The 14,918-nt window shown below is 52.2% G+C and overlaps 1 protein-coding gene across 2 annotated transcripts in view; it reads left to right on the forward strand.

Moving 5' to 3' along the window:
* Positions 1-14,918, forward strand: part of mrtfab (myocardin related transcription factor Ab) — a 49,956-nt gene that overhangs the window by 158 nt on the left and 34,880 nt on the right. The window contains exons 1-3 of one of the 2 annotated variants that reach the window (XM_084475283.1): positions 1-42; positions 697-761; positions 2,692-2,880. The exon at positions 1-42 is cut by the window's left edge and continues 158 nt beyond it. In XM_084475283.1, coding sequence (XP_084331409.1) covers positions 2,757-2,880 — 124 coding nt within the window. In that variant the 5' untranslated portion in view covers positions 1-42; positions 697-761; positions 2,692-2,756. Of the gene's footprint in view, positions 43-696; positions 762-2,691; positions 2,881-4,985; positions 5,686-14,918 lie in introns of those variants that run through there. The other variant, XM_084475285.1, reaches the window with a different exon arrangement.

Below are 14,918 nucleotides of genomic sequence, written 5' to 3' on the forward strand. Positions count from 1 at the left end.
CGGAGGTGTCTCAGGATCAGCTCACCCGGGCGGCCATGAACAGTAAGCCAGCATTACGACAATAAACACGCACTGCTGCTGCACTCATCACACCATCCGGGGGGGTTGATAGTGCCTGTGTGGACGGAGTTCAGCGGGGGTTTGCTGTTCCGCCGTCTCGCGCTGACTAGCACAACAGCGGCTAGCAGCAGCTAACAGCAGCTAGCAACAGCTAGCCTGCTGCTAGTCTGGGATCTGGAACTCAACACACTCGTGTCAACCACGATGGCTTTGACCAGTGGTGGTCTTCACTCTGTGTGTGTGTGTGTGTGTGTGTGTGTGTGTGTGTGTGTGTGTGTGTGTGTGTGTGTGTGTGTGTGTGTGTGTTCTGACTCGCGTGTTTTTTGTGTTACTGTGTGTGTGTCTATGCGTCCCCCCCACCCACTTGCCCAGGTGAGCTAACAACAGCGTCCAGAGGCGGTGGCCTATGTTGTTCAGCTGACATCTGTGTGTGTAGGGGGGGGGGGGGTCTCCTCCTCCTCCTCCTCCTCTTCCTCACGGGCCTGAACCCCGACATATCGGAGCCCCGCAAACACACAACACACAACAACCCTAAGTCGTTCAGATGTCGAGGATTCGTCAGACAACTGTTTCCTTAAGTGTCTGACGTGAAGGAATTCTGAACTCCTAAGACCCGTTCCTCCTCTCCTTCCACAGATCACCTAGGAGGTCTCTCCTGTTGACATGGGAAGGAGCCCCACCTAGACTACGGAGTGGCACAGGTAAGCACCCTCCTCCTCCCCCCGCCGGCTCATCAATCATAACTTTGATTGTTGCCTCTGATGGTGAAGTTAGGGCCGGGGAGAAAGTTGTTTTAGCTTCTGTGCTGAGTTTAATGGCTTGTTGTGAAGCTCGCTGTTTCAACCTGTCGTAATCAGCCTGCACAATAACTGGAATGCTAGACCTGTGTGTGTGTGTGTGTGTGTGTGTGTGTGTGTGTGTGTGTGTGTGTGTGTGTGTGTGTGTGTGTGTGTGTGTGTGTGTGTGTGTGTGCGCCTTTATCGGCCTATTGCAATCCACACCTGGGGACAAGTGTAGGCATGTAGGGAGGTATGTCTTGTATTGTTCCAGTACAATGCACGCTGCAGGTTTGAACAGTCAGGCTCCTGGTAGAGGAGCTACCAGCAGGGAAAGGGAGCAGGTCCCTAATGGAAGGGTGGTTCTTATTCCCAATCGAGTATGCACGTAACGATTAGGGCTTGATGCTGAAGTTTGTACAAAGGGCAGGCTTCAGAGTGTCATGTTTGACATAAATCTGTCAATAAAGATTTGCTGAAAAAACATGCTCATGCTTTTCTTTGAGGTTTTGCTGTCAAGAAGTTGCAAGTTTGCAATTCGGAAACTTAACACTTTTTTTTCGCGACTCGTCTATGTAAAAACAAATGGCGAGAATTGGCTGACTGGGATCCGACCACATGATGTGGCCTGCAGGCTATTTTATTAGCTTGAGAACACATTACGGCAGCAGCAGCAGGTCTGTTTAAACAGTCCTGTACCCTGCAGGGCACTTAGCCACCACAATGGGTTTGTTTACTAGTACATTCTTCCGTTGCTATGCATGACCCTTTTCTGTGTTTAGGATATTTAACATTCGACTAATGTCAAACATGTTTTTTAGGTTCTGTGTTTGTTAACCATGAGTGGGCGAAAGTTCACGTTAATAGACTCATGCACACCTGCAGATGTAACTTGGATTTCAAAATAAATACTAGTTAACTGCTACATATCAAAATCAGATGTATCGGGATTAATTAACCGATCGTCTTTTAGTGGTTGGTATTTTAAATGCAGCCAGTTTTTCGCATTGTACTCTGTTGCCGGTAAACCTTCAGAAAAAAGTGTAGGAAGCAAAGCATGGACAAGATCTTATTAATCATTCATAGAGTGCTGCTGCGCTATACCTTTCTTCCCAGGCTGCTTTGCTCTCACACATTTCAGTTTTAGGAGCATAGAGAACTTCAACAAGCCGTGGTCTCAAGGCTCATATACAATCAGACTGCAGATCGTAAACCTTGAAGAGACATCTGTGTGGGAGACCCCTCGACGATGTACGGTGAAGCTAGTGGCAAGCTAACACACAGCCCCAGTGGTCGGCACTAATGATGTTATTGCACAGACTCGCTTGTAGTGTGAGAGGAAAAGAGGCCTGCAAACCACCAGCTTCCTGGGTGTTTTGCCTGCTGTGGTAATAACAAGGCCCCGTGACTGGAAGACACACACTGGTAGATTGGGATCAATGCAAAACACAGCAGTGGGCTCCTGTCCCGCCTTCGTAAACAGTAATTAATGGGCAACTTTTGTCCTTTTGACATACGGAGGGTGTCACTCTGGAACTGTGTGTGTGTGTGTGTGTGTGTGTGTGTGTGTGTGTGTGTGTTCATTCATAATTGCACAATAGAGAATTTTAGTGTTCCGGTACTTGGCTGCCTACAAGTCCGAGCCTGTTCAAATGGCTCCTGGTAGCTGCAGGTATTTCTTGTACCAGGATCTTTACAAGATGTACTCTGCCAAGAAATGTTTCTTACAAAGAATAAAATTCTTGTTAGTTAACAAAATAAAGGTAACTTTTTCTATGAGGTGATAGTGGACTTTGCCACTTTTGCTGGATATTAATTAATTAATTATTATTATTATTATTCAATTTCTTTACAGTGTCCTGTCCGTCACACCTGACAACAGTGGACCCACAGAAGAGGGAGGAGTCTAGCCCCGGCAGCATGTTGGTTGCCAGGGCAGCCGGCTCCGCCCACAGCCCTCGGAGCGAGGCGGTGACCAATGAGCTGCAGGAACTGTCCCTGCAGCCCGCCCCCAGCCTGCTGCCGTTGCGGGAGAGAAAGAACGGTAAGGCGGCTTCTTCGAAAAGAGTCTGCTAAATGCCCTAAATGTATCATAACTCCTTGTACGGTCACACATTTACTTGGGTGGACGGGCCCCAGTGTTTGAGTTCCACGCGACAACCAAACGTTGGACACGAGGTGCCGGGGAACAGGTTGTTGTGTAACTCCCCGGCTGGGGTCACCGGGGAGAAGACAGAGAAAAACAACTGAGCGCTGAATGTCAGACGTGTTTGAACCGCTCTGTCGTTTATCACCGGGCATCCCAGGGCTCCAGCAGGGAGGTTTATATAGACATGGGGGCGGGGGCGGGGGCTCACTGCTGACGGAGAAGAGCTGCTCAGTGTGTTATGAGCACACGTGTGTGTGTGTTTGCGTTTGTTTGGATTTATGTGTGTGAGCACACGTGTGTGTGTGTGTGTGTGTGCATTTGTTTATATACATGTGTGTGTGTGTGTGTTTTGTGTATGAGCCTGCACAGAGGTTCACACACCATACACTGTGTGTATGCGTGTATATTGGTCATTATCCTGCCCAGGTGTGTTGTGTAGAGGGCGTCTCTGTTACAGAGTAATGACAGAGTTACAGATCCCTCTCTGTTTCTCTGAATAAATAATCGCTTTACCATGATATACCGCTGATATGGGGAGTACACACAAATCAAGGTGTGCTCCACTCCTGTGTGCGCGCACACACACACACACACACACACACACACACACACACACACACACACACACACACACACACAGCATTGTTCTGCTGTAGGTGTTGGCTTTCCTGCTTTATGGGACTTGACCTGTTGGATGATTTATTACCTGGGCTGAGTGGCGTTATGGGGACCTGGAGTGTTCAAGTGCCTCCATGCGGCGGCGGCGGGCTAGCTGTGCTGAGTGAATGAGCTCCATGAAACATTAATACGAAGGAGAGAAGGCAGGGTAGTGGGAATACTTTCACTCTCACACACGGACACAGCCCAAGGCCACCACTCCCAGATGGAGTCAACCTCTGCCCGAGCTAGTTCTCCTCCTCCTTCTCCTCTTCTTCCTCCTCCTCCTCTTCGTACTCCTCCTGCTCTGCATTCTCCTGTGGCGACCTGCGTGTATCAGCACAGAGCCTCTCGCATATCTGCCTCCTCCTGTCTCTCTCTCTGTCTCTGTCTGGCATCTCAGGGCAGCTCTGCCTGCTGTCCTCTCTGGGGCTGGAGTGGCACCAAGGTGAAGTTCTAGTCCAGGGAATGACTGTCAAAAACATCACATGCATTATTAATAGGATCCATTCCTAGGCATGTTTCACACACCTCCGTCACAAAGGGCTCGTTTTAACTGGAGCTCAGACCAGACATGCTTCGCGTGGAGCGCTGAATCATTGATGAACTCGATCATAAACGGTGCAAACCAGGCAGGATCCACTTCCTGCTCACACTTGCCATTGCCGTAGCCTTGAACGTCCTGTTGGCACCGTGGGGAGTAGCGGTAGTCCAGGCCGCCCAGCATGGGGCTATCTCCACCTCCTATCACCTCTTACCTCAGCAGCACCCCGGAGCTCGCCGACGGCTTCTCTTATCTTTGCTCTGCACCGTGACGGTATGCAGTCTTTGCAACTGCGATCTCCCTCAGAGATTAAGAGTGTGTGTGTGTGTGTGTGTGTGTGTGTGTGTGTGTGTGTGTGTGTGTGTGTGTGTGTGTGTGTGTGTGTGTGTGTGTGTGTGTGTGTGTGTGTGTGTGTGTGTGTGTGTGTGCGCGCGCATGTGTGTGTGTGTTATCATCAGCTGATACGGGCCTCTTCCTGCATTCAAACCAAGGAATGCAGATCAGAGCAGATTGTCAACATCTAAGCCCCTCCTTCTTAATAAACGCTCTTGTAATTGATTGACAGCTGGCCCCGATTGAGTTACAGTCTGCGTCGGGGCCCCTGCACCGCTGGAGGGCCCGTGGATGTTCCTCAGCCATACTGGGGTGTGGGCGGGTCTTGTGTTGCAGGAAGAGGAGCCAGGAGGTGGGGGAGTGAGGGGACTGGGTGGGCGAGTGTGAAGAAAACAGTATTGCATAACTCCAGGAAGTCCGAGGAAAAAGTGAAGGAACAGAGGGAGTGCCCCAGCGGGGGGGAGTCAGAGGGGATTGTGTAACTAGAGTATTTCAGGAGTTGCACTGGCTAGCTGCTGGTCACGTCATGCCTTGGGTTTGAGGGCCCTAATAGGTTCCAGTCCCTTCCGTGTTGTTGTGGCTCCCTTCACAACCGAAAAGGGGATCTAAACTTGTGAAACGAGGGAAGAAAGATAAGAAGAAGGCGGGAACTAGGAGAGGAAGACGGACTCTCTTAGCCTCTGGTTGGCTCCTCCGGTCGAACCCCTGTGTTCTCGCTGCCTCAAGAAAGGGAAAGAGAGACATTGAAGGGACTAGACAGGCTGCCACACAGACCTGTACACGCCCCCCTCTCTCTCTCCTCCCTCTCTATCTCGCTCCTCGTCTGGGCGTGCACACACTTGCAGACAAGCACAGGCTAGGGACCTGGGTGCAGCCGCAGAGCAAGGCAGTGTGACGGGAGCGCAGCCTGCAACCTGTGTTGGAGCAGGCAGTTTGCGGGGATAACAACAGAACAGAACTGGGCCTCGGGCTGGGTGGTTCCCCTACTGGATTTGTGTCTGGGCCGGGCCTGGATTAACCGCTCGCGCTACAGCGTTGGATTGGCGTCCCGGCGTGGCGCCCTGCCATTCATAGGTTGATCGCCGGCGCAGGCACCATGGACCGATAGGGGCTCGGAGATCCCGTCCTCCCTAGAATGATCCAGAGAGATATGACCGTACTCACAGGTGACGTGCCCTCCGGAACCACGCGGCTGCGCTGGCTGGTGTTTTGTTTATGCTTTGATGTTCACCGCTGTCTGTTTGCGTACTACTGTTTGCCTTATAAGGTAAAACCGTAGGTTCGAGATTTAAATCCACATGCTCCTAATTGTTTTGGGTGTTTTGTTGCGGAGAGTTGGCGTACCAGTTCTGAGCATTTGTTTGTGTGTCTGGGCGGCTGGTATACAGGTGTGGGCGTGTGTGCATGTGATCCTGCACTGCACCCAAAACTGTTGCACCATCCTGTATCTCCCAGTGTTTATGGCCGGGTGCTCGAGATTCCCTGCCCCTCTCTATTGCGGTCTCAAGGTCTATCCAGACGTCACTATAACACACCTGCCACTTCCTCTTCTGACCGAGGCCTCTGCGCTGAAGGAGCAGTTGTTACAGTGTCAAACATCGGTGTACATAAAAACACAGAAGAAGAATGGACAGAAGCATGCGTTTCTCCGCAACGCTCCAGAGGTTGTCAAGTGACCAGAGCAGTTTAAGTGGAGAAAGAGTCGCAGGGTCCCTGCTGATGAGGGGGAGCTCTGAGATGAAGAGGGGGAGGAGGATGGGCTGAGGTAGACAGACCAGGTGTGTTTGTGCGGGGGGGGGGGGGGGAAATCTGACCTTCTTGTGAATATCTCCAGTTGATGGATAGGAGTTATGAAAGTGTACATCCCCATCATTGGAAGCAGCTGTGTGATCCGAGGGACAGCGTGAGCTTTCTCCTGCTCCTCCTGCTCCTCCTCCTCTCCTCATCCTGGTGCCCGGTCCCATGCCAGGCCGGGCCCCACAGGGGCTCCACGGGGCCCGAGTCATGGGAGGAGATGATAATAATAATAATACTAAATCACAGGCAAAATGTGCTTTCACAGAATGCAATAACGTACAATGTAGGAGGATCAAGATACAAAGCAAAACTAGATGGTGAGATAAAAGCAGAATGTAATGGAACAGAAAGCATTTCAATAGAAACATCAAACTGTGGTACAGAGATCAGTACTGCCGGTTCTGTCCGGGCTCGTCTGACATCAGCCCTTGAGCTCTGTGGGAAGCCGGCCAGATTGGAACCAAATTCTGCTTTTCTCTTTCTCTTCTTCTCCAAATTCACCAGATCTTCTAAATCTGGGTATCACTGGAGAACATTATCCTCCCGGCGTCAGGACGTGTCCCGGGGCCATGTGTACCGGATGGGGACATGTGTAGCAGCGTTGTCTTGTGCAGTGATTCCCAACCAGGGATTGTGTCTACTCTTACAATTAGGGGGGTGAGGGAGGGGGGTGAAAACGGCTTGTGTGAAAATGTAAAATCCTGTCTGTCCCTCAGACCAGACCTCTCATGGGAGATTACAGGCCGTGGGTGTGGGTGTCAGTGGGGGTGTGGGTGTCTGTGTCACATCCTTGTTTTCTTTCGGGGTACAATACTCCAAACATTTGTGACAGCTCGTGATTCTGTGTGAGTAGCAACGATGTGTCTCGAGACGGTCCGGTGTGTCCCCCGGTGTTTCTCCGAGCCCTCTGCCTTCTCCCGGCTCTGCTCGGGCCTGCAGAGAGCGACCTGCTGGTCTGTAGGCCTGCTCCGCCCTACGGTCACCGTGGCGAGTGTCGTCTCACTGCATGGACTTAAGAGGCTGGGTGGGGCTGGAGGCGTTGATGAAAGGAGTGCTGGTGGTGGTGGTGTTGGGTGGTGCTGCTGGGCTGCACCCTCTACTACAACCAGGTTGTTGGAATCTGGAATTCAAAGGGCGAGGCGAGAGGTGATGTAGGGAAACGGAGCCGCGGGGGGACCTGGATGAGGGGTGAGGATGGGGGGGGCTTAGCCTGGGAGACGTCCAACAGGCCCTAGGTGGCTTGTGGCTCAGGAGGTAGAGCGGGTTGGCTGCTAACTGGACGGTTGCTAGTTCGATCCCTGGTGTCCCTGAGCAAGACGCCTCACCCTCACTGCTCCAGACGGGCTGGATGTCGCCTTGCTTGGTTGACACCGCCGTGGGTGTGATTGTGTGCTTGAATGGGTGAATGTTAGGCAGCATTGTAAAGCGCTGTGAGTGGCCACTGGTTAGGGAAGAGCTGTATAAATGCAGTCCATTTAGTGGGGAGAGGACGGTGGGGCTTAACCTGGGTGGGAGACGTCCGACAGGCCCTGCACAATAGAGAGGTGAGGTGTGGAGGCTCCACCCGTGACTCAGATATTCGCCTGAGGGGTTTGCAATTGCATTCCGTGTGTGTGTGTGTGTGTGTGTGTGTGTGTGTGTGTGTGCGCACCACCCAGCCCCTGAGGTGAGGGTGGACAGCCAGACGCCCGGGCCAGCCCTAACCCTTGATCACGGGGAGGGGGGGCACAGGGCAGAGGAAGCCCCCCCTCCTCTAATGACAGCTCCTGAAGATGCGTGGTCAGACGTTGTCTCTGGTGATCAACAGAGACATGCCTCTTCGCACCACGTCTCAAGGCCTCTGGTCATTGTTTAATATGTAAACCAGAGCACTCTCCATGGTCACCAAACCGTGTAGCGAGCCGGCCTCCCATCACCGGGGTAATCCTGAGCGTAGCATAACAGAGCGATGAGGCTATGCGACCGCTAGCCTGTTGTTATGCAACAATATGGACCGCTGCCAGCTGCAGGGGCCCAGTGGTCTCGCTCGCTCTCTCTCTCTCGTTCGCTCTCTCTCTTGCTCGCTCTCTCGTTCGCTCGCTCTCTCTCTTGCTCGCTCTCGTTCGCTTGCTCTCTTGTTTGCTCTCTCTCGTTCGCTTGTTCTCTGTCTCTCTCGCTCTCTCACACACACACACGCACAAGCCGGGGGAAGGGGGGGTTATTAAATGGAACGATGGATATGGAGATATGGGAGTGACATAGAGAGAGTGATAGATATAGACATGGTTATAAAGTTAACTGATAAAAGCGGGGGGGAAGAAAAGTGGTGAAGGACAGTGTGTTAACATCTGTAGCCGTCTGTCCCCTGTGGTGTCTGTCTGCCTGTCTGTCTCTCTCCTGAACAATTTGCGTTGAACGAAACCAATATTGTGTTTTTGTTTGTGCCACAAGCAGTGTTTGTTATTAGCATAAGCTAACCGTACAGACAGGGAGAGCTCATCAGGGAGTCAGGCTGGCTGTACAGGGTGGATTACAAACGGAGTGATGCATACAAAATGAAACCGCTGTAAAGCATTAGCAGTGGAAGGTTGTTGGTTTTAAATCTGAACCAAACAGGGGTACTCTCTCTGTAGACAGTAAGGGCTTCATTTGGATGGTTTTTAAGAGATGATCTGAGCATCTGTCTGTACGACTACACCACACACACCTTCACGGTGGTGAAAAGGTCTGTGCGCTCATCCAAACAGAACACGGGTCTCGTGTTTTAGTCAACCCAAACAACTCTTTCTTCTTCTCTCGCTCTCTGTCTCTGTACCTCACTTTCTCTCCCTCTCCCGGACTCTCTCTCCCTCTCCCTCTTTCCCGCTCTGTCACATAAACAACTGTTCACACACTGTAAACATCTATGGGCACTTAGAGACCTTGATGCAGCTAGGACTGGTCTCTGCTGTCCTAGCCTCTGACTCATGCCCATGAGCCATGCATGACTCGCAAGGTGCCCAGAAGGACACGGACGCACACATGCACACACATGCATGCACATATGCGTCAACACATGGTCACATGCACGCATGTACATATACACACACACGCACACAGCTTTGATCCTCATAATACACCAAAACATACAGACACACCAAACACGCGTTCAGAGTGTGAGTGCTCGCAGGTCATGTCTGTTGGAGGGCATGCTGCTACAGGCGTTGGCCAAGCCTGTGCAGTCTGGCTCCTGCCTCCTGGCAGCCATGCATTTCAACATCCACCCCGGAGCTTTGATCCATCCTCTCACCTCATTGGTCGCCGACGACTGGTTATAACAAGACGGAGCCTGGCGTCCTGAGCAGCTCTGAGAATCTGTAGCCTGAGGCTAGATGTAGTGTCTACACACACACACACACACACACACACACACACACACACACACACACACACACACACACACACACACACACACACACACACACACACACACACACACACACCCAGGTGGGGACACACTGTGTTCCAGGGCTGTAGGAGCCCTCTTGTAGCTGAGCTGTCAGTGGTGTGTGTGCAGGCCCATTTTCTGTTTCCAAACAGTGACTTGTATGGACATACCCCTCGCACATTCTCTCCTCAGACGTCCTCAAATGTAACTGCACAAGCCTGCTCATGTTGGCTCTCTGATTTGCTCCAGCGCACAGCCAAACACGTCTGGGCTCCTCTGAGCCCCATGGGCCCTGGTTCCTCCTAGACCCTCACAGATGTTGGGAAAAGCAGTCTGCCTAGTTACTTGACCAGATAAAATGAGACGGAGAGGTACTAAAGTCTATCAGCACGAGGGCCTCGGATTTATTGAGTAAAGTAGCAAAGGTAATACAGATTCATAAAGCGTGAGAGATCGAATATTCTACGTCCCCTAACAGCGCTGAGGTCGTCCGGAGCTTCGCCTCCGAGGAGGTTCTGCCTCGGAAGAGCTCCCGTGATTTGGTGCATGAGAAACTTATAGTATCTTTCATGGCCAGGTGTGTGTGCTAGCCTTTGTGTGGGTTATCGAGGGTTCTCTTGTCCCTGAGCCTCCGGGTTGTGTTGTCTTTCTGTGTGATATGTGTGTCCTCGCCGTCCGGCTGTGGCAGAGTGTTCTCCGCAGACTGATAGGGGGGCTCGAGGGTCATCTTCACCCTCTTGAATGTGTGGTATGTTGTGTTTATTAGATTTGGGCCCAGAGTTGACTATATTCATAATGTAATGTCCATTTAGGTTATTTTTGCCCATCATATCCCCCTCAAGTCGTCGTCAGACGACTTTCACTTAAAAATAACGACAAACTCGACCATACAAAATAAAAATAAAAAATAAAAAATAAAAACAGCTGTCCCCCTCAACCCGTCGCTAGACAGCTTCACTTACTAGGGACACGAGGGGTTGGACCTCAGCGCTTGACGTATCATTGTAGCATCATCAATAACATCAGAAAGACGACAAACTTGACCATAAAAATAAGCAACCATGAGCATGGGATCCTAATATCTCGCTTGGCCGGGTGTATGGGGAACCACGTGGGAGAAACGCTACTCATGCTTCGGACATGAGTATGCCATACACACCCCTCCTAGGGGGTGGCATCCACCCCGGCCTTACATTGCAGTATCCCTTTGCACAATGACACGGAAGGCAAGGTCAAAACAGAACATGTGATTAAGCAAGAAATTGAGATTATGGAATTAAACCAAAACAATTAAGGAAATCAAAATACAAATCTTTTTTTTTTTTTTTTTTTTCAAGTCTAAAGTTAAAGTTATTAAAAGGATAAATCGAGTCAAAGTCATTAAAATCGAAAGATAAATCAAATCAATCCCTCCTAGCGGCCCGGTGGGGCACACAAACAAACCAACAGCAGAATACGAGGCTATATATCATCACGTATTCTCCTTTCAGCACCTTCAGCTATAGAAAAATAAGATAAAAAGCAAGCGGGAACATCCTTCATTAGCCCCTGCCAGGGATGCACATGGGAGTATGGGCGGTAGCACCCCCATACTAATTAAAAAGACCCGTTTATTCAATGGCCCTGGCAGGGCGTTATCCTGGTGAGCATGAGCAATACAGCGGGGAATATTATTGCAAAAAATGGCATTCTACCTTAACCGGGTTATAGGCTATACAGCAATTGAAGCAAATACAGCCAGGGGTGCCCTCAAGCCCTAAAGGAACGGGCCGCAGCCCCTGGTACCGGAACGCAGATCCCTGGTCCGAGTGGCGTGGCTGCATCAGGTGGGAGGAGGGGGCGGTGCTGTAGCCGGGGACGGGAAGTGGGGCCGCCCACCTGGAGAGGTTACTAGCACTTCACAGGTAGGGGGAGGGGCAGGGACTGGGAATGGGGAAATGCCCACCTGGAGAGGTTACTAGCACTTCACAGGTAGGGGGAGGGGGAGGGGGCGTGAAGCTGTGGGTAGGGGAGGTCGTACCCATAGCCAAGGGCCGTGGTTTCCAGGTGTCCTCCTTGACCGACCTGGTCAAGCTGGTCAGGGAAATCCATCAGGGGCATGAGGGGAACCGCTTCGAAGTAGGGAGGGGGTCGGTGTCTCTCCTTTTTGTCCCTGTTGTGCTCCTGGCTCGCCTTCTTTACATCCATTCGCAGGAGTCGTTTTCTCAGGTCCTGGTCCTCCTTGACATCCTCTTCCTCTCGGTCTTGTTCTAGGTTCACGTGGTGCGTGACAGCCTCCTCCCATTCCCGGAAGGTCATTCTCCCGAGTCCAATCACTGTTTTGAGGCCCTCGCGGGTCTTGGCGTTGAGGCCCGTCTCTACTGCTACCCGGAACATGGCTTCCGTTGCATCGGTGGCCCCGGGTCGGGTTCCAAATCCGTCTTTCCACCGTTGCGTGGCTCTGCTGATGTATTCACACGCCGCCTCTCCTATCTTCCTTCTCAGGCCGGTCATGCATGCAGCTGAATTTTGGGCGGGATAAAGGCCCCTCAGGGCGTCCCACCATGTGGGGCGGTAGGGGTCGAAGGGGCGGTCGTCTGGTTGTCTCGTGGTTTTGGCCACGTTTTCCACGTCCTGGAGTGGTTGGGGTCCTTCGCTTCGCATGAGGACTGCTCGGGCGTCTCCCATTGTGAGTCGGTCCGCGGTGGTCAGATGCTCGAAGATTCTGATCCACTTGCCCGCTCCTTCTCTGATCGGGGGAAGGTCCTCCACTATTCCGCGGAGGTCGCGGTGGGTCCATGGAACGTAGATTGGTCTCCCTGTCTGGGTCTCCATTAGCGGGTACATTGGTTCCGTCCCCCCGTCCGGGGCGAGGTTTTCATGGATCCCGTGGGCTTGGGGCTGTTGTGGAGGGGGTCCCGGGGTTAGGGGTCCTCGGGGAGTGCTGGTGGCGCGTGTATTCGGGGCCGGGGTCGTGGTGTTCCCCTGGTCCGTTATGTGGAGCTGATCAAACCGATTCCCGTGACGTGACTCTGTGTCCGTTTCTCCTGTCTTCGCTTTCTTCATCCGCCGGTCTCTGTCCTCTTGGAGGTACTGACTCCGGCGGTACACTTCTTCTCGGAGGTGGTGGGTCCTTTGGTCTAGGATTTCTTGTTTCCATTGTTCGTCTTGGGGGACCCAGTCTAGGGTGTCGGCTGTATCTTCAACTCTGTCCTCTTTTTTCTTTCCTTTTCCCTTCCCTGATTTCTTCTCTTTCAGGTTTGGCAGGCTGGAGGTCCGGGAGTTTCTCCTGCTGCTTGCTGGGGATTCGCTCCGTACCCGTGTTCTCTCTGTCTTTCGTCCGGACTGTCCTTGCGATGACGGCCCAGGCCTGGGTCCGGGGGAAGGGGGTCGGCTAGACCCGGAGTTCGAGGAGGAGGAGGAGGAGGACGACGGGGAGTGGGAGGACGAGCGAGGCCTGGGTTTGCGTCTCCCTGTCCCTTCCTTGCTCCGGTGCTTGGTCTCGGTTGGTTCCTGTCCCAGGGGACCGGCTCTCCCCGGGATCATCTGACATTGAAAGGGGATTGTCGGTGCTCTTAGTTCTTCCTTTGCTCTCCGTCCTCCTTGTTTGCTGACGTGAGCCTCTGGCCCGCTTGGTTTCGAGTCTGTCTCTTCGGGGTCATGCCATGTTACCGTAACCGGGGATTGGGGTGTAGCGTAGTCTATCTCGACTACTGGGTTCATGGGGTGGCGGGGCGGGATGGGTGGGGGGCGGTGGGGGGTCAGGTTGTTGTAAGGGAGTGGGCGGGCGTCGGGAGGCTGTTGGGCATCTGTGCCTTCTTTAGGTACGGGGGGTACAGCGGGGTCGTAAAGTTCGTCCAGGACGGGGCTGTTGGGTTCCCCCGGACTGGGTCCTTCGTGGGAGGGGCCGGGATCGGTGGAAGGCCCGAGGCCATCGCTTTCAATATCCACATGCTTTTCTCTCTTTTCCGCTCCTGGATGTCGAGGGCGTCCTTCTGCCCTGCCCGGCTCCCCGCGTTGTCGCGGCGGACCCTTGCCTGTTCGTACTGGGCGCGGATGTGTGCGTGTATGGCGCCTCGGCTGTTATGATCGTAGGGCCCCTGTTTCATCACCCCTTCCCGTTGCCACCCTTTAATGTAGTCATCGTATCGTGCTTCCCATTTCTTCCTTGCGCTGTCGTCCAGGATCTTTCCTGGTTCGAGGTTTAGAGTTAACCAGTTCAACGCTCTGATTCTCTGCTGGTCCGCCATTTCGTGCGTCCTCCTCTGGTTGATTTCTACTGTCTTGTTCAATCGCCCAGCGGCTCGTCTGGACTGCCTTGTGGTGTGCGTGTTCTGGGAGCGCGATGGGGTGTGGCCCACGTACACCCCGGGATGTGGCGGGTCCCGGAGGGGGTAGTCAAAGTCAAAGTCAAGGTAGTACCGGTGTAGTCCAGGGGGGGGGGGGTAGTCAAAGTCGAAGTCAAGGTAGTACCGGTGCAGTCCAGGGGGGGGGGGGGTAGTCAAAGTCACCGTCCAGGTAACCATAAACTCTTTCTGGGCCTGATTTACATATGAGGGCAGATGAGGAGCTGAGGAGTTGCCCTCTGTCCCTCTTGGAGGAGGGGGGGAAAAAAACAAGGGAGGGGCAAAAACAACATGGCCAAGAGGCGTTATTCGACATAGACAGATATTTCACAGAGGCCATCGTAATCTATATGGGAGGGGGGGTACAACAACATAACATAAACCACCAAAACAACATAGACATATTTCACACAGCCCATCATATGTTATTCACATCATCACCAACATTTCAGAATCTGTATGGGAGGGGGGGGGGGGGGGGGGGTACAACAACATGACATAAACCACCAAAACAACATTTGCCAAGGGACGTTATTCTCTCTCTTGTCGTTAATAACCATAACCATAATAATCAATCCGTAATAATGCAAACTGGATAACAACAGGAAGGCACAGTCTAAAATATTTCATAAACGTTGTAGGAAAGCATGGTTCAGTTCTAGGTTCTAGATGCGGACATGAAGCATGAGTTCCGCCTTCTTTAGTTCCGAGCCCTAACGGCGAGGGTTCTCTGCTTCGTAAAGGGATGCCTCTTTTTTTTTTTTTTTTTTTTTTTAAGTCTATCAATTAGGAGAGGATTTAATGAAGATAAACAGATTTTCATGTCCAGAAATTATAAATATTACTAAAGCTATAGTTTCACCCTCCAGCC

This window comes from Micromesistius poutassou (assembly GCF_964030765.1).
Source record: "Micromesistius poutassou genome assembly, chromosome: 11".
In the NCBI taxonomy this organism is placed as follows: Eukaryota; Metazoa; Chordata; class Actinopteri; order Gadiformes; family Gadidae; genus Micromesistius; species Micromesistius poutassou.